This window comes from Leuresthes tenuis, unplaced genomic scaffold (assembly GCF_036924035.1).
Source record: "Leuresthes tenuis unplaced genomic scaffold, fLeuTen1.0.hap1 SCAF_14, whole genome shotgun sequence".
NCBI lineage: Eukaryota > Metazoa > Chordata > Actinopteri > Atheriniformes > Atherinopsidae > Leuresthes > Leuresthes tenuis.
The window spans coordinates 14145883-14168062 of NW_027325368.1; the positions used below are offsets into that span (position 1 = coordinate 14145883).

General features: G+C 39.5%; 1 protein-coding gene across 3 annotated transcripts; it reads left to right on the top strand.

The window, feature by feature from the left end:
- Nucleotides 1-471: 471 nt before the first annotated feature.
- LOC140269108 (oxysterol-binding protein-related protein 1-like) lies at nucleotides 472-22179 on the top strand. 3 transcript variants are annotated; one of them, XM_072364131.1, is made up of 28 exons: nucleotides 472-524; nucleotides 806-926; nucleotides 1012-1097; nucleotides 1180-1254; nucleotides 1420-1531; nucleotides 1613-1698; nucleotides 2110-2254; nucleotides 2400-2467; nucleotides 3175-3219; nucleotides 4286-4359; nucleotides 4535-4598; nucleotides 4753-4854; nucleotides 4957-5082; nucleotides 5596-5674; nucleotides 6640-6746; nucleotides 12993-13161; nucleotides 14658-14850; nucleotides 16547-16622; nucleotides 17710-17844; nucleotides 18009-18106; nucleotides 18219-18401; nucleotides 18482-18589; nucleotides 18846-18935; nucleotides 19086-19212; nucleotides 20148-20270; nucleotides 20347-20470; nucleotides 20556-20646; nucleotides 20985-22179. In XM_072364131.1, exons 2-28 carry the CDS (start codon nucleotides 806-808, stop codon nucleotides 21085-21087), a joined length of 2910 nt encoding a protein of 969 aa, XP_072220232.1. In that variant the 5' UTR covers nucleotides 472-524; the 3' UTR covers nucleotides 21088-22179. The 3 variants fall into 3 exon arrangements, with proteins under 3 accessions (XP_072220232.1, XP_072220231.1, XP_072220233.1); XM_072364130.1 differs by lacking the exon at nucleotides 472-524 and having other exon boundaries at nucleotides 586-926; XM_072364132.1 differs by lacking the exons at nucleotides 472-524; nucleotides 806-926; nucleotides 1012-1097; ... (10 more) ...; nucleotides 5596-5674; nucleotides 6640-6746 and adding an exon at nucleotides 7437-7529.
- The last annotated feature ends 1 nt before the right edge of the window (nucleotide 22180 follows it).

A 22180-nucleotide genomic window follows, 5' to 3' on the forward strand; every position in this document is an offset into this window, starting at 1 on the left:
CATCAGTCACGAAATCAAATATTTCCAAAGCACACTTTTACATTATTAATTAAAGCTATGTATAATTAGCAATTATCACAAATTGGCCCATTCTTGTGCTGCAGTTGATGGGTTGAAAATAAAAAACGAATACAAGAATAACTCAATGATAAGAAGATGAAAAAAATCAATATACATAGTGTGTGATTTGTAATGATCACAACTTAATGCATACTCCCCCACATTAACACAAAAAAACTTGAATGAATGAAACAAAAAGCATTCATGTACACCACTGATACTTCTAACTGGATAAATAAATGAATGATTTTATGAAGAGTTATTTTAGAATTTGTTGAGGAGCTATAGGGACTGGCCGGGAGCGCCAGCTGATGCTGCCACGCCCCTGCTCACACCCCTGTATAGCAGCTGCCTGGTCACGTGACGGCTGACCGTCAGCTGATTGAAGCGATCGAATTTCAGCTGTGAAGCGTCGTACACGTGAACCGGTCAGTGTGAAAGTTGGAAACATTTAGAGTTGAAGTGTAAGTCTGAATTTGACATCTCGTTTGATTAAACTTTAGCTGATAAATACTTAATTTTGTCCTTTATAAATTGTTTATGTGGCCGATGCACTGAAGCTAAAGTAAATAGTGAAAATTAACTGACACAGCAGTGACTAAATATTGTGATTGAAGACTAAAGTTGTCACTCGGGACCTTCATTTTTCGTAGCATATAATGATTGTGTCCTAAAGCGACTCATGTGTTAATTATCTTGGACGAGGACCTAACGTCAGTTAGCTTGTCAAATTATGGAAGCCCAGATGGAGGACACACCGGAGGATCAGCTTCTCCGTTATGCTAAAGAGGGCAGTTGTGTTCTTATCCAGAGGCTGCTTCAGTCGAGAATGGATCAAAACAGCTCTCTAAACACCAACTGCAGGTGTAAGTGTGAGGAAAGCTTTTAAAACAGCTGACATGACTTCAGGTGCGGCTGGGAACGTATTAATTTTCCTCTTTTTGACTGCAGCTGTTTCTAAAAACACTTCAGGATGGACAGCCCTCCATCTAGCCTGTAACTTTGGCCACAGGGATGTTGTGGAGGAGTTACTGAGGGTGAGAGCTCAGATATGTATATTTCTCTGTTGTGTTGAGCACCCACAGCCATAGAAATGTAGTACCTGGAATGCATTTGCAGGCAGGAGTCGATGTGAATTTGCAGGATAACATGGGTGACACACCTCTACACAAAGCAGCATACGCTGGAAGGAAGGTATGAAAACATTTCTAATAACAGAGGAAGCCATCTGCATTGCAAATTATGTGGATTGAATGTCAACAACTCCCATATTATATTTAGTCCTCTCCCACTGAGACTGTTGATTAATGAGAAGTGATGGTCATGCGTCTCCCCCCCCCTTCTCTTTGGACCCTTAAGGAGATTGTTCTGTTGCTCCTTCGGTATGATGCCTGTGCCAACAAAATCAATGGAACAGCTCAAATCCCAAAAGATGTGACAGAGGATGATGAAATCATTACCATGCTGGAAGGTATGAAATGATGGCCACTGGCTTCTCATTTCAGAAGCTCAGCTGTCTTTGCACTCAAGTATTGTTGTTTGGTTTGTGCAGCTGCGGAGAGGAGGGAGATGAGACGGCAGGAGGAGAAGCTTCTTGGAGCTGCCAGAGAGGGAGATATCACCAGTATTTCTAAATTGGTTAGTGTCTGGCCTTTTTTTTTAAGAACTTTGAGAGTATATATTACACTTTGGGAGTGCTTTTTTTACCCAGAAAGAATAGGCCATGCGGGAGTCTTTCTCTGGTGTCAGTTGTCTCTGAGATTGCTCAGATGCACAAAGAGAATTGCATTTCTATTTGATAATGCTTGATATTTGATCAGAGTCTGACATGATGATTAATACTGGACCACTATTAGATGTGCCAACTTTCCCTGTGACCTACCCTAATTTTAAGCAGACCATTTGTTGTGAGAATTATATTTGTTTTTTGCTTTTTATTGTTTGAGATTAATTCTCTGGATATTAATCCGTTTACATTCCAAACTAAATGGTAAATGAGGCAAATATCAGTCTATGTTTTTAATGGTTCACCTGACCTCTGTTTCTCAGCTCAGTGGAAATGAGCCTCCAGATATCCACTGCAGGGATTCGGTGGGGAATACACCCTTACACTGCGCAGCCTACAGAGGGCAGAAGCAGTGCATTATAAAGCTGCTCAAGTTTGGAGCCAGCCCAAGTATCAAGAACAACAATGGTATATCACTCATCTTTGTTCTTACCACATTGTCGCTCTGTAGTTTCCTCTTTGGAAAAGGTGCGCTGTTCATAAGAACTGTTTGTTTTCAAGTGGTGTCTAAGGCCACATAATGGTTTGTTTGCATGGCTCCATGATGTTGCAGAGCAGACAGCATTGGACCTGGTTCGTACAGATGAACTCAAACAGATTCTTGCAGCCTATCAAGATAAGGTGAGATCAAACAGTTGATGATATCCAGCTTCACTGAATTACCTTTTTTTTCACTGCTTTCTTTCAGCAAGATTTTAATTTAGTTTTTGACACTTGTAATATTTATGTATATTTTATATTTATCCAATATGTTATACACATGCATATATACTTAGATTTATTTTTGTATGTAGTATGTTAGGTGTCAGTCTGATGCATGCACAGTCCTAATTAAACTCTTAATTCCAGACATTACTACTATTTGGTGGGATTCATGGTTACCAAAGGAAGAAAATCTTATATATTTGATTACTTTTATGATTCCCTGGCCTTTCAGTTAGCACTGCAATTAAAAACATCTGTAAAACCTACTGTGCTCATTCATGTTTCTTAACCTAATCACAGACTGGATATTTATAGTTTCTCCTACAGGAAATAGGAACTCAGCTACACCTCAAACATACACCTACTTTCAGCATATGGGGCAGGATGTGCAGGCAGCCAGTTTTTCTCCTTTGCTCCTGTCTTTGTACATATTCACTTGAGCTTTCTTGGCTGTGGAGAACAGTCTTAAAAGTCAGCAGTCTTGCCTGAATGTCTGGTAAGCCTGGCACAACTTTAGTGCAGTTTTGCATAGTCACGGAGGAAATGGGGGGGAAAGGCCCCAGACTGATCTTGTTAGATGTGTTCCGTCTGTGCACAAATCTGAGATTTCTCTTTTCTTCTAGGATGGGAGCAGTGGAATGCAGAAGTTTGAGGGCCTTCTCTGGAAGGTACACAGATGTTCAACTGTATTCTCATGTGTCCTCAATAGGTCACACAATATTCTTGTTCTATAACCTGTACTTATTTGATGGTATACACCAATCAGCCGCAACAAACTCATTATAAAACAAGCTGCCTATAATTATGTTGGTTCAAGTCATCTTTATCAAACAAGACTGCTGGACCTCTGTGGTGTTCGCATTTGCCAATACATCCCAGGCACAGACTGCGGTGGATGTTTTTTGTCATGTTGGGTTGCACAGCGGCGCCTCCGTTGGAGGCTCCGTTGGGTGGGAATTTGTGGGTCTTCAGTTGCTGGATCACAGCTTTGGGTTAATTGTCGTAAACAAAATTAATCGCATTTTAATTGCGTTTAAATATTTAACCTGAGAACAGTGAGAAGCACTTTTTAACATGGATTTTAGCATACCATGGAATAATGACTGAATACATAAGCTTAAGCAACAAAATGTTTATTTTCTCTTAACCAACCGTGCTCTTATCGACGCTTCCATCCATCTGTCCGTTTTTTAAATATATATATATATATATTTATTTTTTAATGCCTTTTAATGAACAGGACAGATAAAAAGAGACAGAAAGCAGAGAGAGGGGGAATGACGCAGTAAAAGGCCGTCGGATGCGGGATTCGAACCGGGGCCGACAGCAGCGAGGACTGCAGCCACTATACACAGGAGTCTGCACAGCCCACTACTATACTACAAACTATACTGTCTATTTTTAAAACAAAGTTTCCCCACCCACGGGGCCAACCAAAGCGGTCTCAACAGCTTCTTCATTCATGTTTAAGTATTGTTCACTGTGGTTTGTTGTTGTCTGAAGTCATGAACGTTAGTTGGTGCTCCAGTATAATCGGTATGCCTGAAACTCATACAGTGAAAAACGTTCCGCGGTGCAAAAATAAGTGCGATTAAAATCCGTTTATTTTTTTAACGCGTTAATTTTGCGTAATTAATTCATCTTAATTAACGCGTTAAAGTCCCGGTCCTAATTTAAACATGTACATGATTGACCTTTTAATACATAACCTGTCTGATTTTGTGTCTCTGACAGAGTTCTCGCTTTCTTGGATGGCGATCCCACTGGGTTGTGATTGAGAATGGAATTATCTCCTGGTACCCAAGACAGTGAGATGACTTTTTCTGCAGTTTTCTAAAGACAAAACTGTATTATGTTCACTTTCAATGCATCATATGTTTTATTGTGTATATGAAAAATAATGTGTAATCAGACAGTATCATGTCACCTGCAGTGGCTGAAATAAAAGCAAATCTGTCTTTTTTTAATTTTCTTTATTTTTAGAGCTGATGCACAGACTGGTGTTAGAAAACAGGGCTGCAAGTCTCTTTCACAAGCCTACTGCATGGTAAGTAGCAGAAGTTAGAGGCTTGTCATCTGTTAAGACTGTACAAGGATGCCCAGTCATAAGATGCCTTGGTTGTAATCCCACTCAGCTTGTGACATTATGATGTTTGACATTTGGTGCAGCAAACATGACCTTTTTGTGTTTGTTATTTGAGGTCAAACCATGGGATCATTGCTTCTTCGTGCTGAGGTGCTTCGATGACACCGTGCATAATTTTAAAGTCCCCTCAAAGATAGACTCATTAGCAATGAGAAAAGTAAGATGAACTCCTTCTATGCTGCTGTTTCACCAACATCCCTGCAAACGTATCCATATGAATAAACTAATATGTCAATTTTACTGGTATTTGCCCACCTAGAGATGGCTGGATGCTTTGGAGGAGCATGCATCCTACAACACTCGTAACTGCAGCCAAGAACAAATGATTTATGATACACTTTTTGATAATGATGTGGACAAGGGGAACCTGACGCAAGCTGTTCAAGTAAGTTAAAAAAAAAAAAACTTGAAAGAAAAGTTCATTTTGTCATGCTGTGATTACATTCAAAGCCTTTGTTGTAACCTTGTGTGACTTTCTAACTGACTTTAGTAGCATGCAATCGTTTCTTCCTTCAGTGCTGTGGATGCACATTGAGTAAATTATGTAAATGGAACACAGGACATTTCTAAGTTTAAAAAAAAAAAAAATAGGTCATTGGCTTCCCAAGTGTGAGTGTTGGAGATTCAAAGAACCTCCCTTCTTCAGTATTGTGATTACCTTGTTTGAGGCATATTTGTATAATTTTTTTATCTACTCTCTAACTGTCCACAATTGATCTATAATCAGTATAGACTTCAGTTTCAGTTCATAGACTATATTATGAATCCTGAGTTGTTATTTTTTGCTGTTTTTGTTTTTTACGAGAGATAATTAAATCTATTTGCTTCCGACCAGCTTTGTTGTGCTGCAAAGATACTCTGATACGCAAGTAATTCTGTTTTCTTTGTTCTGTTGCAGGCTGCCAAAGCCTGCCAGCAGAAATTGGAGAGTGAAGTGTCAATATTTGAATCCATGGTGAGGAATGAGGAAAATGTTGGTAAGCTTCAGGCAGATCCATGCAATTAATGTCATTGCTATGCTCTTTCATATCCTTTTTAAACTTCAGAGATGATTAGGAAGTTAGTTAAGAATTCAATATCGATGATTTTGTGAAATGAATTATTTCAAGACTTAAAATTCACACCAAAGGGAGTGACTTTCTCCCACAGAAGACACTGGGGTTTACTCCCCTCCTTTAATTTGCACTTGAGCCAGCTAAGTGACAAGTGATGACGAAGCAAGGGGGAAGCATATTTGTTAAATGGAAGGATAAACATGTAGGTAGAAAGAGCCTTTACTTTGTCACGACAGCAACAGTCTTTCAAAGCTATCAAGGTTTATTGTACTGTTTCTCATTGACAAACGTATACCAGCAGTAATCAATGGGTTAATATTCAATATGAAATGTTACTTATCCAGTACATTTACAGACTTTCTTCTTCTTGTTGCATGGCATCAACACAACCCTGTTGTTTACGTATGGAGTTGTGGTGACAGTATACACCACTGCCTGAAACAGGCCTCCTTCACGTTCCACCATCACATTGTACACACATACAAGAGAAGAGGCTAAATGGAGCATTTCAAGGACATAGTGAGAAATGCCACATTTCAGAAGTTAACAGAGTAAAATGTGAACTATTAAGCTCTCATTTTAGAATGTAGAAAAAATCGTATTGGGAGATTCCTCTTTATTTAGCAATCTTATATATTTGTAGACTCATCAGTCTGCAGTAATCCACCAATCGGTCATAGAAAATGGTTAATAGTGAAAATTATCAGTTTCATACAGAAAAACTTATTCTCACAACAAGACCAAATCTCAATGCACTTTTACATGAAGAATATTCCAACAATTCCCTTTTAGCTCATATGCGGTGACAGTGGAGAGAATTGTGCCGCTGTATTAGTACACGGTTTAAGATAATTGACAAATGTGCATTGTTTTCTCTTTTTACAAAGCGTTGGCTGCACCTCTTCTACTTAAAGCAAAAGAGACCAGTGAACAATCCCATGAAACTTGCGACGCCCTTAATCTGTGCCTTGAACTTCTGTCAAAACAAGAAGAGGTAAGAGAAACCATGAATACTGTTGCCCAAACTCAGGCCATACACGTAATCCCAGCCATTGTGTTTATGTAATATATTGTTTGTATTCTTTATAATGATTATTAATCTGTCAATCTCAATTTAATCTCAATTTTGATCTAGCTGTTTAGAATCTCCTTCAGTCCTACACTTGATGTAAATAGGAACTAGCTTCTTAGATTTGCTGCAGCCCGCTAAGCATGCATGAATCTTCATTTCATTGATCCCTTACCATCACCCACGTGCCTTTCGCCTATTGGTTAAATAGAGTATACTGAATGGTTGCCAAATCCTCAAGCCCCTCCCCTTACGTTAGCTCCCTCATACTGATCAAGTTTAAAAATTTGCGAGTCCATGATTGCATCTCCATGTCTACCTGTCTTAGTGGCTGTGCTGTGTCCTTGGGAGGAGGTGGGGGGGTGGAAGCATTGAACCGTGTGGTAATCACTGGCACGTCTAGAGGAAGGACACAGGAGAGATCCGCTTTTATGCTTAGGTCTACATTCAGCTTACAGATGAGTGTAGACACACACACAAATTGAAACCCTTGGACTTGGATTCACACACTAGCTCTTGGGAAAGGCTCTGTGTGCATTGAGCGAAGGAAGTCAAGCGCTCGCAAATTGACTGGCTCAGCTGGAGATGCATACATTCACCCTCCCACTTTGAAAAAAACACGCCTGCAGGCACACTTCCACATGCCAGAGCATCCGAGCACAGGAGAAAGAAGAGGCAGTGACGGTGTTTTCACATAGCTTTGCCCAGGTACAAGACTGAACTGTTGTGCTTGTGTGATATTCTTAGCTTTCCTCTTGTCAACTGAACTGTCCGTGTTTGCTGGGGGCTGATCCCAGCTGACTTGGTGTTAGGCTTTTTGAAGTTGAGCGTGTTTTTTTTCAGATGTTTGGTGTGTTGTTGATTTAAGATTCAGTCTGAAGCCTAGGCACAAGAAGGGGCGATTCATCAGTATACAGAGGTAATTTCTATGGCTTTAACTATCTGTATTTGCTATGATAAATTGAGCGTGTTTGTAGTGGTGCTGAATGTCACGATGCTGATAGCATCCCTTTAATGACATCTTATTAAGTAATGAATTCTGTCCGAGCATGTGTGTAGACTGGCATCGGTTTAATTTACACTGAGGACTTTTTTAACATGGTAATACTTAAAAATAAGCTTTTAAGATTTCTTTGGGTAACCTTTTCAAATTAAAACATTTCATAATAAATTTTAGAAAACCTAATTTAGCAACAGATCCAATAAAACTCAGCTATGTTTGATGCACAACAAGTCCTGTGTAGCCCATTTACGCTATACACTGTGAAATTACATTATATGTCACAATGAAACACCAGGCATTCTCAGCAAAAGAAAACTGAAGACATCCACTGCAGACTCATGACACAAGAAGCATTGAAAATAACAAAGGATGGTAAATTAATTACTAAATACATAGTTTTATAAGAAAGAAGTGACTTAACATGCATGTTGCATCTCCTGGTCTCATGCTAATCTGCTGCTACTACATGCACTAATTGGATTATATTTCCTACACTGCTGAGATTGCCAGTATTAGGCAGCATTAAGTCTAATCCCACATTTTCATAGTCGCACCCCAGATGTCTCCATTGGTGACACTCACAAATTTGTTTTTGAGCACACACAGCGCACAACAGTAGTCACGGGTTGTTGTATTTGCACTTTAACATCCGGTAGGATGGTATAAAAGAAAAACACAATTCATAGTTCAAAGGGTCTTGCAGCAATTATGATTTTTGCCCCTCAGCATTGTGGATGTGACCCGTGTTAGCAGCTATGTCCAAGTGCCACTTTTATGCAGTATATACAGGGTACAGTGTGAGTCGTTGGTGACTGAAGTACATGGTATTTAAAGTAGAGAGCTTTGTGCAACAATTTTTGTTTCTTCCCAAAAGATTGAGCTACAAATAGACAGCGTTGGGCTGAAACCTTCTCGTGGGTTTTGATCATTTTCGGATTTATAAGCCAAAACCTTTTCTTGATTTCAGGCAACACACTTCCACACCAGTTAGGGAAACAGGTAGAGACTTACAGTTTGAAAGCACTTGGTGGTGACATGCAGGCAGTCAGTCTGTGTTGCTCTGAAGGCAGGAGAATGGTGTCATAGTTTTAGGGGGGATTTGTTGATGTCTTTTTTTTTTTTTTATTGATTTATTATTTTGATAGTGATTTATGCATTTTCTTGGCCTTCTGTCAGACAGATGATTGCCCTTTGAAACTTCTGCGATTGGAGAGAATAATTGGTACTGATTGGCCTTTTCTTTAACCATTGCCACACATGTTATTGACCCACCGAGTATCTCTGAATGGTCCTTGTGTAGACATTCTTGTTTTGAAGAAGATGAAAATGGGTCTAACCTGATCTGTTTTTAATTCTGATCTTTCAGTCAAGGGTGTGTATGCAAAAACAGGTACTTGGTGTTAGTTCCGTGCAAATGGTGACTATGTCTTTAGCTGTTTCTAGTTTCATGGCTTCCGGACAACTTGCATTTATGAGCAGTTTGATGAACATTTAGCATTACATAGCACGCTATAAAGCTATAATAATTTTTCCTTTGGGGATTTGCTTTGCCTTCCGCAGAGAGTAAATTAAAATCTCCATCCTTCAGGGTGTTGGCCAAGGAAAAGCATCCCTCCCAGGCTTCAGCTATAGCACAGAGCCTCAGCAAGGCTTAAAATAGCTCTGTTTGTGCCCAGGCGAGAGGATGCAGTGAGAATGAAGGAGCTGGCTGGGATAGTTGCACAACAAAGTGGATGGGCTCTTACACCAATTGCATGGGACAAAGGGGTTTTAACACTTCCTACACAAGGAGATGATTTATCTCATCCTACATATATATTTTTTTTCTTTGCAAAGATTGTATTTTTATGGAGATTCATTTCAATTATGAAACTGTTGTTATTAGCTGATGTCTTTAGGGTTTTTTCCTTTTGTTTTCTTTCTGTAGGAGTCTAAGTTAAATTAAAATGGTTGATGTCAAGAGCATAATGCTGAATTTCCAAATGCCACCATTATCCTTGGCAAAAACTTGCCAATTAATCTTTCCACAAACATGGCTGAATGCCAAAGTAATATATTTTATGTGTGGCAGGACAAATCTCACAGCTGGTGGGAAAATCCTCGATATTATTGTGAATTTCCAAAACGTGAATGGTTAAAATGAATCAGATGCTGAAACTCCACATTGGTGCTGTGTTTAGAATGCATCATAAAGGGGCCTGACAGAGAGCACAATAAAGAAAGAGAACTCTAAGTGTGAAAGTGTTATTCTTGTAAGTGTAGGTGCAAGACAGTTGTGTGAAAGCAGGTTATGTTGGCATCAAACAGAATTGAATAAAAGGATAAATGAAAACTTTATGAAAAAATACTTTGTTAATACTGAAGGGAAATTATGATGTAGTATCTTCTTCTTTTTTTCCTTGATGTCATAAGCTGTTAATGTGCGTAATTATCGCTGCTGGCAGCAATTACTGCCTGTATCGTTGTGTTGCCTGGCAGCTGAAGAAGACATTGATTGAAGAGACTTTGTTTCAACGTTATGTTATGTAATGTAGAGGGTGGCCAGTGTTGTCCAATATGTTCATCAATGTGTGAAGCATTCTTCTTGGCACAATCAGCTCCAGGGGCTTCAGTGAAGTCCCAAGCACAGAGACTGCTTTCTTTATATGTTTGTTTGGTTTCTTTAAGTCACTGGTTCTGCTGCTGCTGCCCCAACAGCAAAGCAGATTGCATTCTTTCATCTCCTTGCTCCATTATCTTCTTTTTCAGCTGTTTTTAAATAGTCCTCAATAGCCTCCTGTCCCCTTACCTCAAGGCTTTCTTCTTCATGTTCAGCATCTTTCTCAGGTCATTGGTTATTCAGAGCATGTTATCAGGGAACCACATCGCTTGTAGGAATAATAATCCCAAAACAGAAGGTAATGTAGCCATGGTATTTACATAATTTCCATGTGGCTAACAGAGTGCATTCCAAGCTGTGGCGACAAAGAATCTTCAGCTTCCTGAGACCATGTATTCAGTGTCTGTATGGTCACAACTTCCTGCTGAACAATGATGTCTGAAGTCTCTGCGACGTCTCAGTGAAACACATAATACTGTATTCTCGATATTCTTGCTGTGTCCTCATGAGCATTTGCTCTGACAAAGTTTAAACTTCCTCCACCTATTCCTCCATCTTGCTCCTGCCAAACATCCACAGCTTTTCCTCCTCAAATAGTCTAGGCCTTTTTTTTTCTCATGCTTCAGTTGGCATTTTTAAAACTTGAACAGCTGCTGACGATCCAAATAATTCCTCGGGTGGCATGGTAAGTCATCATAACAGCTGTTGAAAAGTGTCACGAAAATTAAGGAAAAAAAAAAAAGAAATAATTCAGTAGAAAATGTAAAAAGAAATTTAAAAAAAAAACTCAAAATATGTTCGAAGCTACTCCACTGTTGCTGCCACTATTTTATGTCACATTCTAGAAATTAATTTCTATAATCAAACTTCCCCAAAATACTTTTTGGCATGGAACAGAAAATCCGTGCCTATAGTTAGTATAACTATGTATGTACATGTTAGTATTACCTGATCATGGATAACTTTTTTTTTTTCTTTTTTCCAAGTTTTCTGTTAACATAAATATATGTGTAAAGTTGGAAATGTGGTTGCTCTGACTCACCATTTGCATATTAGAATCAATCAATATTCATTATAAATGACATCAGCCTTTAAGTGGCCTTGACAAACAGAATGATCAGGAAATAGATAAATGGCTACTTTTTCTGTGACTCGTGTGTCTGATGCCCTCCCAAAAAAAATCTGATGCAGCATGGGTTTATGGAATAAAGATCAAGCTGCTGACTGCAGTGGAACATCGGTAAATCAGGTCGGTATAATTTTGTAATTTAAAATTGTACGATAATCGTAGTACAAAAAAAAAAAACACACACACATTGACACATTGGTGTATTTCACATCTATTACTTCAATGGCAATTTTACATTGCATGAAAATCAAGAAACAGAATCCCAACGTCAGACTTGATCTCTTTATTACCTCAGAACATCCGTATGTTGGGTTATTATCCTCACCTAGGAGTGAAGAGAAAGATTTTTGACTCAAGTTTTTTTTAAAGCTGGAAAGTACATGTCACAAAATACTGTCAGTTCAAACTATCTTCATATCTGATTGCATTTTTACAAATACTATGTACTTAACTGTTTGCTTTTGTTTGCTGCAAAATATTTAATCTCCATTACAATCAATATAGTTGCTAACAAGCTTTCTGCAGGTCTCCTTTGGGATTGTGGGTCACTGCTCCTCTGCAACTATCTGTAGGTCTTAGGGATTGGAAGTCTTCTTTGTCGTTACATTGCTCTTCAGTTCCCTCCACAGCTTCTGGATGGGGTACTGGTCTTTCATCTAGAGTATAGATTTGCCATAAATCTAATTTCATCAGTGATATGGATCATTTCTGGTGGTATCATCCACCTTGAGCATACTGGCAGACATGATCGGTGTTTCTTTTTGCATAGTTGTTGTCACGACTAATAATATCCATTACAATCAAAAGAGCTGAAGCTGAACTTTTGATTTTTAATCAAAGAAACTGGCCTTGCTCTACAGTGTCAGATTTACAGTGTAATTTACAAGCTCCTCCCTCTCTAACTGATCTGTCTTCCTCAAGGTGACTCTGGAAGTTTTTCAGCCTGTGAAGACAGTTTTCCACTTTTCTGATCGCAGCACTTTCTTTGCTTTGAGAGACCTTTTTAAAATGTTATAGTTATTTTATTGTTTTATAATTTTAGTGGCAGCATCTATGTTACTCTAGTTTAGTCTCTTTGGTTGCACATCAACAGTAGACAACAGGAAACACTGATCTGGTTTGTCCCAAAGAGGCCCATCTCAGGTTCCCTGATGGGACATCCAATACTGGGCGACAGACTGGGGTGTATGGTTCTGCATCAGAGAAACCAGATCTGTCAGACCTGTCATCAGCAACACAGAGACGGACACACTCTGGCATCAGAACAAGCAAATTAATTATTTCTTGTCAGTCAAACACCAATTACATATTTGCAAGTTATGTTGACTTGACTGTATAATTGAATGTTTTCAGTAAAATGATGGAATAGCATCAGTGAGTAGATTCTTTTTCTTGTCTCTGCCGTGTGTCTTATCTGCCTGGTGGTCCATGTGCTTATAGGTGTGGAGCCTGAAGTTAGAGCAGGAAGAGGAGAAGAACAAAGCTCTGACTGAAACCCTGCAGACTCTGGCAACTGACCATCACGAACTCAAGCAGTCCTTCAGTAAATACAGGAGGTCATCTACTCTCGGTACCCTCACTGCAGATGACTTCTATGATGCTGTGTCAGGTCAGCAATCCCTAGATGGACAGTTAGTAAACTTGCCAAGAAATTTGTGAATGCCACATGACCAATTCAATAATATGGTGCATTGCATCTTGTCTCCTGGATAGCTCATATTGTTTTTTTTGTTTGTTTTTTTAATTACTGTTCTTGACAGTCAGTGAGACTGTGAACTGAAGACTCTACACTGTGCTTAGCATCAAGATGAGTCCGAGAGCATCAGATTTCTTCACTTTTGTGACATTTTATAGCGTGGATTTCATTTTAGAAGGACAAAACTGTTGTTGTTGTCAGCACCCCACATTCGATTTCTCTCCTACTACTCTCCTAAGTATTTAGACTTTTAAGTCAGGACATTTGTTGCAGCCAATTTAGCAGCAGCTGCATCTATTAGATTTCTTGCGTATAACCTGGGTTTGTAGTTTTTCATTCCTCCAAGTTGAACTTCTCAAGTTATGTCAAATTGGATGTGGACTCCTGTCATTGAGTAGTACCCCCGTAGCACGATGCCGTCACCAATCATAGCAGAGTAAATTTTGTTGCCTCACCTGAATGTAGAAACGTTTCTGCATGGTTCCAATATACCTAAATTCCCATGGGTGGCCTCTGTCTAGTTGTTCCACTGTCAAAACCTTCTTGAAGGTTTGATGAGACAAGTTTCCCTCTTGGTAGGTGGACCTCTCTGTTGTGGACATTTTGAAGTTCTGTTAAAGTGGCCATTGGACTCTTGGTTTATATCCCAGATGAAGCCTAATCTGGTGATTATTTACTTCTTTCTTTTTAGAAACTTTAAGGTTTAGAAATGGTTTAATACCTTTGCCCTTATCTATGTCTTTTTGAGTTATTGGAGGGGTACAAAAGCCTACTAAGTGGTGTGAAATATGATACCTTTTACATACACAGATGGGTCTAATTAAATCTTTAAATTAAGCTCAACTTGCCTTTCACTTTATTTCATTTTTCAACATGTTTCAGTGATGATTAAAGCAAATGTATGTATGATTGTGTAAAATTTAAAAGCTTGATATGATGCCCAACTCCCTTAAAATCCATCCATCTGTTGCCTGAAATTCAATCAACGCATATTCCAAAAAAGAAACTCTCGTATATGGTATACAGAATGAGCACTTTCCTCAGACTAGCATATGTTATTCTAGTGTATGAATATCACACTTTTCTCCACTCCATTTTGGTTGTGACAGCCTCTGTAACGTCACTGGCAGTACAGCGTAAGGGAGGAGTAGTATCCAGCAGGCAGAGAGCAAACAGTGTTGGAGGAAATGAAGCCTCGGTGTGGCATCTCATTGGAGCATTATCCTCAGGTGGGGTTTAGCCGGCAGCTGGGAGGGAGTAGTTTAGAGGAGAACACAAACAGAAACACTTATTTTCGGAGTGTAAACTCTTGAAGCAGCAGAGCCAGAGCTTTGCTTAGCGAGCTACTCGAACCTGTGTGTGGAATGTTTGGCGTGACCCGACATCTGCCCATTGACATCATCCTACAGAGTCTGAGTCGGAGTTCTCTGTGAGTGGCTTCCTGTCTGTAGCCAGTTACTCCTGGGAAGAGGACGAGGGGAGAGACACCCCCACTCTCAACAGCCTCTGCCATCCAAACACACACAGAGGGGCTGCCGGAATGTCAGGAGAGGGTAACCATGGCAACAAACCAGCCCAATACAATGGACTTCAGAAGCACAGGTGAGACATGCTTCCGTTCTGATTTCATGTTCTACTGGCTTAAATTATATGCAAAGAGTCGGGTGGCAATACAGAGATGCGCAAACTCAGTGCTCTGCAGACAACCTGGACACTGTTACATCCAAAGCTTTCTTGACAATGTTCTTCACAGCTTTATTTAGTAGAATAAAACTGGTATTGGTATGTGTCTGATGATAAGCTGCTGACTTCGTTCAGCCAGAAAGTAATCCAGAAGGCAGAGCTGGTGTAATGAGACGCCACCTTTCCACTCTAGTTTGTTTTTTGTAGGCAGGTGTTTTTGCTTGAGCTCCTGATCCACAGAGGATAGGTTGTTTTGTTTTTTTCCCATGCTCCAACTCTCCAAGTGAATACTCGTTTCAGCTGTCTGCTTTTTTTCTTGTTTGATTGTCTTTCTTTGTTGATTTTTGTCTCAGCCTTTCTTTTTTAATCCACCAAATGATTCATAAATAATTTAACAGGTAATGGCTCAGGGAAGAGTTGCAGTAAAGGGCTGGATGGATGGCTGGCTGGCTAGCTTTGTGTGCGTATGTGAAGACTTCTATGTGTTATGCATTAAACATGCATGAGATGTCTGTTTATTTTGAATTACTTATGCCATTCATAGATCAGTCTGTCTTCATTACTAAATCAGGTTGTGTTTTTTTTCTCTCCCTCTCTATTATAAATAGTGACATCCTTTCATAATTTCCTCAAAAATACCAGATGGGTCACCTTAGTAATTGTATAGACTATCCATACTCAAAGCCAAATAGCAAAATTTGAACACTTTGTCATTTAAAAAAAAAAAAAAAAAAGGTTCACCAAACATTGAAAACGTACAGCACTAAACAGATGATTTGTAATTTAGAAGAAAAACTATTCTTATTAGTTTAATTAAAGGAATTGTTCATGCTTAGATTAATCTTGAATCCGAGAGAACTGGAACAAAAATGAGGCCAGAAGTATATCTGCTATGCATCACTGCTTTGTTCATCATACAGATGGCACAAACCCCCCTCCCTTCTCCTACCACTGTTTATTTAGCTGAAGTAATGGCTTTTATGTGTGTAGCTGTTCCAGCACTCATTTTTGAGCAGGGACACCATCTGCTTCTAGCTTGCGTACCTGTAAAACAGTCAATACTACAGATGTCAGCAAGACTGGAAGATAAATTCAGCCACAGCTCTGTTGCAAGGTCTACCATTTACAATAATGGTTTAGAATTAATTACTCTAGGACTCTAGATACATAAAGACTAATCAAAAGGGTGTAAAACCAATATTAAAAAGCAACACATACTCGCACACAGCTGTACGTCCATTCATGAGTATTGCATGAGACTTGAACAGTCCAGCTGACAGCTTGTTAGCTTACAGGTGTCAAATAACCTTTTTTTTTTCCCCTGAACGACAGGTCAGCATTGCTGTCTGCTCTGAGGTTTGTAAATAGTGCAACCTCGCATGTGAAGTTGAATTTTATGTGTAGGTTACCCAGTCAGTGTCAATTTGGAGCTGTCATTTTTAGGCATGTTTGCAACCAAATAACGTTTCCAGTGCTTATCTGCTATGAATTATTTGCAAAAAACAGAATTTTTCATGAATGGCTAGTAGGTTATATTCTATTTTGACAGAGATGGATGCCAGCATATGTACCAATTCTCTCTTATAGTTCCTTCCTTTTACTTGCTTTCCCACAGATCATCTCTTCCAGTCCCCATGTTCTCCAAGAATGACGTGAGCGTGTGGAGTATCCTGAAAAAATGCATCGGCATGGTGAGAACAGGACAGCTGTTGTCAGATCGTCTCTTTCTTGTTTTCAATTTGCAAATTCATCTGGACTTAATAGTTTGTCTCTTAAAATTGGCGGCGGAACAAGGAACATAAGGAAAATGTTGTGATGAAATAGGACTGTCAGTATAAATACCGTATGTTTCACTCCTGCTACAGTAAAATTACACGTATAACATTTTACTCACTGCTAAAGCAGTAAATAGTAAAAAATAAATAAATAAAAAAAAATAAAAAAATTAGGTCCTAAACCGGCTTGACTGCAGTCTAGATCTTTCGCCTTTTGAAAACATTTTGTAAATCATGAAATGTAAATTACAACAAAAACACTAGGGCTAATAAGCAGTTTGGATCCTGTGTCAGACAAGAATAGAACAACATTCCTTCCCAAAAGGTCCAGTAGCTGGTGTCCTCAGTTCCCAGACATTTGCAGACTGTTGTTAAAAGAAGACACTGCATATTTTTCATGAATTAGTAACATGTCTCCTTTTCAACATTTGATATTTTCACTGTTCTATTATGAATAAAATATTTGTTTCATGGGATTTGAAAATATCTTAAATCTATTTTTATTTACATTTTACCTAGCATTCCAACATTTTTTATGGATTTCCTCTCATTACTGTGCAACAATAATGACAATAAATTGTTTTTTTTTTTTCCTTCCATCTCCTGCAGTGAGCTTATCAGTCCAAAATATCACATATCTCACACAAGCCTCACATCTTAGACAGAATACATATACAGTCAGCTTGCATCGAAACATTTGGGTATGAGCTATTATGTCAGTGATCATTGTTAATAGTGAATAAACACTGTGCCAGTAAAATGTTTACCCATGTGGAAGTGTGTGAAAACACTGGAACTGTACATGAAAAGGATCTACAGTTCAAACTGTATAAAATACAAGCTTTGAGAGGTGCAATGAAGTGCTTTTGAACCGAAGAATATTTGATTTTGAGCCTTCCCTTATGAACTTGTAACTCAAAGGAGAAAGGCACGATCCACTGCCAAGTTTGCAGTCTGTGTTCTTTTTGTGTCTTTTATCTCCTCCAACTGTTCATCTTCTCAGGAGTTATCAAAGATTGCCATGCCTGTGGTACTTAATGAGCCCCTGAGTTTCCTCCAGCGGCTGACAGAATACATGGAGCACACCTACCTCATCCACCAGGCAAATGCTGCAACAGACTCAGTTGAAAGGATGAAGGTACCTGCTATATTTCCTTATATACAAGTAATCCACTCAAAACCCTTGCCTTTCATGAAGAACTCTGCCGTTGTTTTAAATTTGTGTCTTTTCAAATTAAGCAATGTGATTCTGTCATAATCAAATGTCAAAAATGCTTGTCTGTGATTTTGTATGCTCTGTAGTGTGTTGCAGCATTTGCTGTGTCAGCTGTAGCCTCACAGTGGGAGAGGACAGGGAAGCCCTTTAATCCACTGCTCGGGGAGACGTATGAGCTGATAAGGTACGATCGTCACAAAACCACTGATCCACAAAGCCATTTAGATTTTGAATAGATATGTATCTTTTGTTAATGCACTCTCAGTGGTACCGGTCATGTCAATGTTCTCCACTAGAGACGATTTGGGCTTCAGGTGGATGTCAGAACAAGTAAGCCACCACCCTCCGATCAGTGCCTTTCACGCTGAGGGTCTCAGGGAGGATTTTGTCTTCCATGGCTCCATATATCCCAAACTCAAGTTCTGGGGAAAGAGCATAGAAGCTGAGCCCAAGGGAACCATCACACTGGAGCTTCCCAAGTAAGTTCACAGTCACATTCCTTTTAAGCTATTTTTTCATGTTGCTTTTGTCTTCACTGGTTGCTTTTTGGTCTCTGCAGATATAATGAAGCCTACACTTGGACAAACCCCACCTGTTGTGTCCACAACGTCATCGTTGGCCAGCTTTGGATTGAGCAATACGGCAACGTGGAAGTGTTCAACCACAAGTAAAAATAAATCCCTCTCTCTGTGTACGTGTGTGTGCAAAGATGCTTTCCTTGTATATTTGCATGAGCAGGCACTTGGGCGCATTTTTTTCCATGCTCTGCTTTGATCTACTTTCAGAACTGGGAGAACCCAGCAGAACTGGGCCAGTTGTGATTAGAAAAGAGTGTGAACAGGATGATGAATGTTTGAAAACCTCAGCTTCCAGAAGGATAAAAGTGAAAGAGAATTGGTGAATAGGCTGTCATTCTGTTTCAGAACCGGAGAGAGATGCAGCATGACGTTCAAGCCCTGTGGCCTCTTTGGAAAAGAGCTCCATAAAGTTGAGGGATACATCCTTGATAAAAAGTAAATTTGTCATAAATTACTCCTTTGTCATTTGTAATATGCCAAGACAGCTTTTTGTTAATGTTACCTGAGCAATGCTTGATCAGTAGTAGAGGTTGTATAACAAAGAGCACCAAAGGCTGTGATTCATTGCCTTTTGTGTGTTTGCAGCAAAAAGAAGCTCTGCGCATTGTATGGCAAATGGACTGAATGCCTCTATATGGTCGATCCTGCTACTTTTGATGCCCACAAAAAGACAGATAAGAAGAATTCAGAGGAAAAAAAGAGTAACAAAGAGGTATGCAGTGTCATTGCCTTCATTCATCCATTCAAAAGTTTAAGGTACATTTGCATAAAAGTGTGGACGCTTAATGAAGAAAACCATGAAAAGTAGCAGTGAACAGAATTTAAAACATCTAGTCTATATTTGGTTTCAGCATGTTCAGCAGGGAAATTGTTCAAAGCATGTTGCAGAAGTTGTCACAGTTTGTCTGTGAATCTAAGCATCCTCAACGTCCTGACTTCACATGTAATCCCAGACTGACCCCTTCACGCTGAGATAAGGGCTCTGTGGAGAGCCAGATCATCATTTGAAGGGCTCCTTGTGTTTCTATCATCAAGGACAGTTTCTTACAATTCTCACTGTATGTTTAGGGGTCGCTGTCATGCTGCTGAATGATTTGGGCCCGCTTATACACGACAATGTAATGGCGGTAAAACATGATGTACAAGAATCTGCCTGTACTTCTCAGCAATTAGACCAAATTCACATTTCCATTTGCAGAAATGCAAACTGCAGACATTCTGTCATGTGATGCTCTCCAGCCCTTTATTGGGCGAGTTGTAAGCAAGCAAATATTTTACATTTTCATCAGATTTTTCATCAGGTTGAGAACACCAGCTTTTGGGTAGCTGATATTCCACAAAGACTGCACTATTTTCTGCCATTTCTAACCCGATGCCTACGCTTATCCCATCCTCAAAACTGCAGCTTCTTTGTGCTTCTAGTCAAGAGCTTGAACAATGCATAAGTGAGAGACATTTGTGAAGAAGCACCACTACCTTGTCTTGTTACAATGCTCACTCTTGATGCAAGATGTTGAGTAATCCACTCTCTCGCATAGATTTACTTCCTCTTCACACCTGCTTCAGTCTTATTTAGTACCACTTCGTTCCTATCGTTTAATCAATCAGTATTTGCTAAATGAATGTGTTCTTAATGTGTGTCTGCAGTCTCGGAGCAGCGTTGATGAGGAGCCAGAAGAGATGCCTCCACCTGATGCTGAGACAGTACAGGTCATTCCCGGCAGCAAGCTCATCTGGAAGATAACACCTCGACCAGACAACTCTGCAAAGGTACAGCACGAGGAGGCTTTCTGTGGAAGAGGAGGATGTCGAGGGTTTTGAGCTAAGCTGATTCTCTCTGTTGCAGTTCTATGCATTCTCCACATTCGCCATGCAGCTGAATGAGCTGGACAAGAGCATGGAGGGAGTCCTTCCTCCTACAGACAGTCGCCTCAGACCTGACATTCGTGCCATGGAGAATGGAAACATTGGTACAGCATGTGGCCTTGACTCGAGTTTCTGTTTAAATCCATCTCTGGCGGATCACTGAGTATTTTTTATATTCATGTGTTGTAGATCTGGCAAGTGCAGAGAAGAAGAGACTGGAGGAAAAACAGCGGGTGGCCCAAAAAAATCGATCTAAATCAACAGAGGACTGGAAAATAAGGTTAGTCACTGAGAAATGTGATTTACAGTATGTTGTGGGTCATTTGCTAATTGTGGATGTGCCTTAATTCACTGTAATTTTGTCATTATCATCTGTGCATCTCCCTTTACTATTATTGAGAAGGAGCACTGCACTTGGCCCAAGGTTTGGTTCAAAGCTTTACTTTAACCTCTTATTTTGCTCTGATGTGATGTGCTGCACTACACTGTCCTCCTCAGGACAAAATGCACAACTGCATGTGTTGTTTCTAGATATTTATTTATTTTCAGTTTGAAAAGGGAGTAGCTATGTTTTTCAGTTATACATGTTTGTGCCTTGACATAATTTTTATTCTGCAGGTGGTTTCAGCACGGACCCAACCCACACAACAAAGCTCAGGACTGGCTCTACTTGAAAGGCTACTGGGACAGGAATTACAGTCAGCTGCCTGACATCTATTAAATGTAAAAACACGCGCAGATATACAGGTGGGTTTCTGTTTTCCCACCTTTGGACTCCATCTGCTGCTCTGGGGATTGCACTCTCAACATTTGTAACAACAAAAAAGGTGTCTGTACAGAACAGCAGTTGGAGTGCTGGGTTCAATATTTGGAAAAATGCAGTGAAACACAGTTTTAACCCAGAGGCTTATAATTCTCAATAGATCCGTCTGAACAATAAAGCACAAAAAACTTCTGCTTATTTATTGTGATTCAAGAACACTTACATAAGGTGTCAGAGTGTAGTGAAAAAAAACTAGAATGTATTGGAAATGTTACAACAACCTCGGTTTAACCTTTGGTAGTTTGTCCTCTCAGTCATGAGAACCATGGACTCATCAGTGTCAGTGCAGCAAGGTGGCAGCAACGGCTCACGTTTCTTTTTTTCAACACAGCTTTGACACCGATTGACACTTGTGCATGCATACTGTTATGCAATTCAGAGTTTTAAAATGGGAAATTTGGGTACTTTTGCCTTTCTTTTCACTTCCCAGTACAGTGAGTGATGTAGATATTTAGTGTTTAATGAAATGTGTTAGAAATGTATCCGATTGCTTATTTAAAAGGCCACTATAGTTGATTGTAAATCTGTCTAACCATATTTCTGCTAAGATGTCTGCTAGATTAGATCTGGTAAGAGTGATGGCCAGGACCATGACTATGAACTATGAACTATAAAATGATTAAATGCTTCATGATTAAGCCATGTAGCATGTGTTGTATAGATATGAATGCAGATTAATGGTGTCTTTCTGATCAGGTAAACAATTATTTTGGCTCTCTATACTAATGCAGAGAAACTGGTTCTGCCTCAGATTTGTATGTGTGTGTGAATGTCTTGCCATAGGTTAGCACAACCAGTTATATTCCTTGTGCTAAGTGCATTGGTCTAATTGGAATCCAACTGTCATAACTGCATGTGTGTAGCTATAACTATGCAAGCCTTACCTCCTTCACAGTTGAGCACATTTGTTTTCTAATGTTACTGATAGCTGCTACATGTATACGGTATGTCTTAGTATTTTTCTGTCCTCACTCTTTTGGGTATTAAACAA

What these genes read in the sequence shown, in the direction of transcription:
- LOC140269108 (XM_072364130.1), top strand. Translation starts at nt 794, where the DNA reads ATGGAAGCCCAGATGGAGGACACACCGGAGGATCAGCTTCTCCGTTAT. An exon ending in TCTAAACACCAACTGCAGGT is followed by an intron (nt 927 to 1,011) that starts GTAAGTGTGAGG and finishes TTTTGACTGCAG; the next exon opens with CTGTTTCTAAAAACACTTCA. An exon ending in TCACCAGTATTTCTAAATTG is followed by an intron (nt 1,699 to 2,109) that starts GTTAGTGTCTGG and finishes TCTGTTTCTCAG; the next exon opens with CTCAGTGGAAATGAGCCTCC.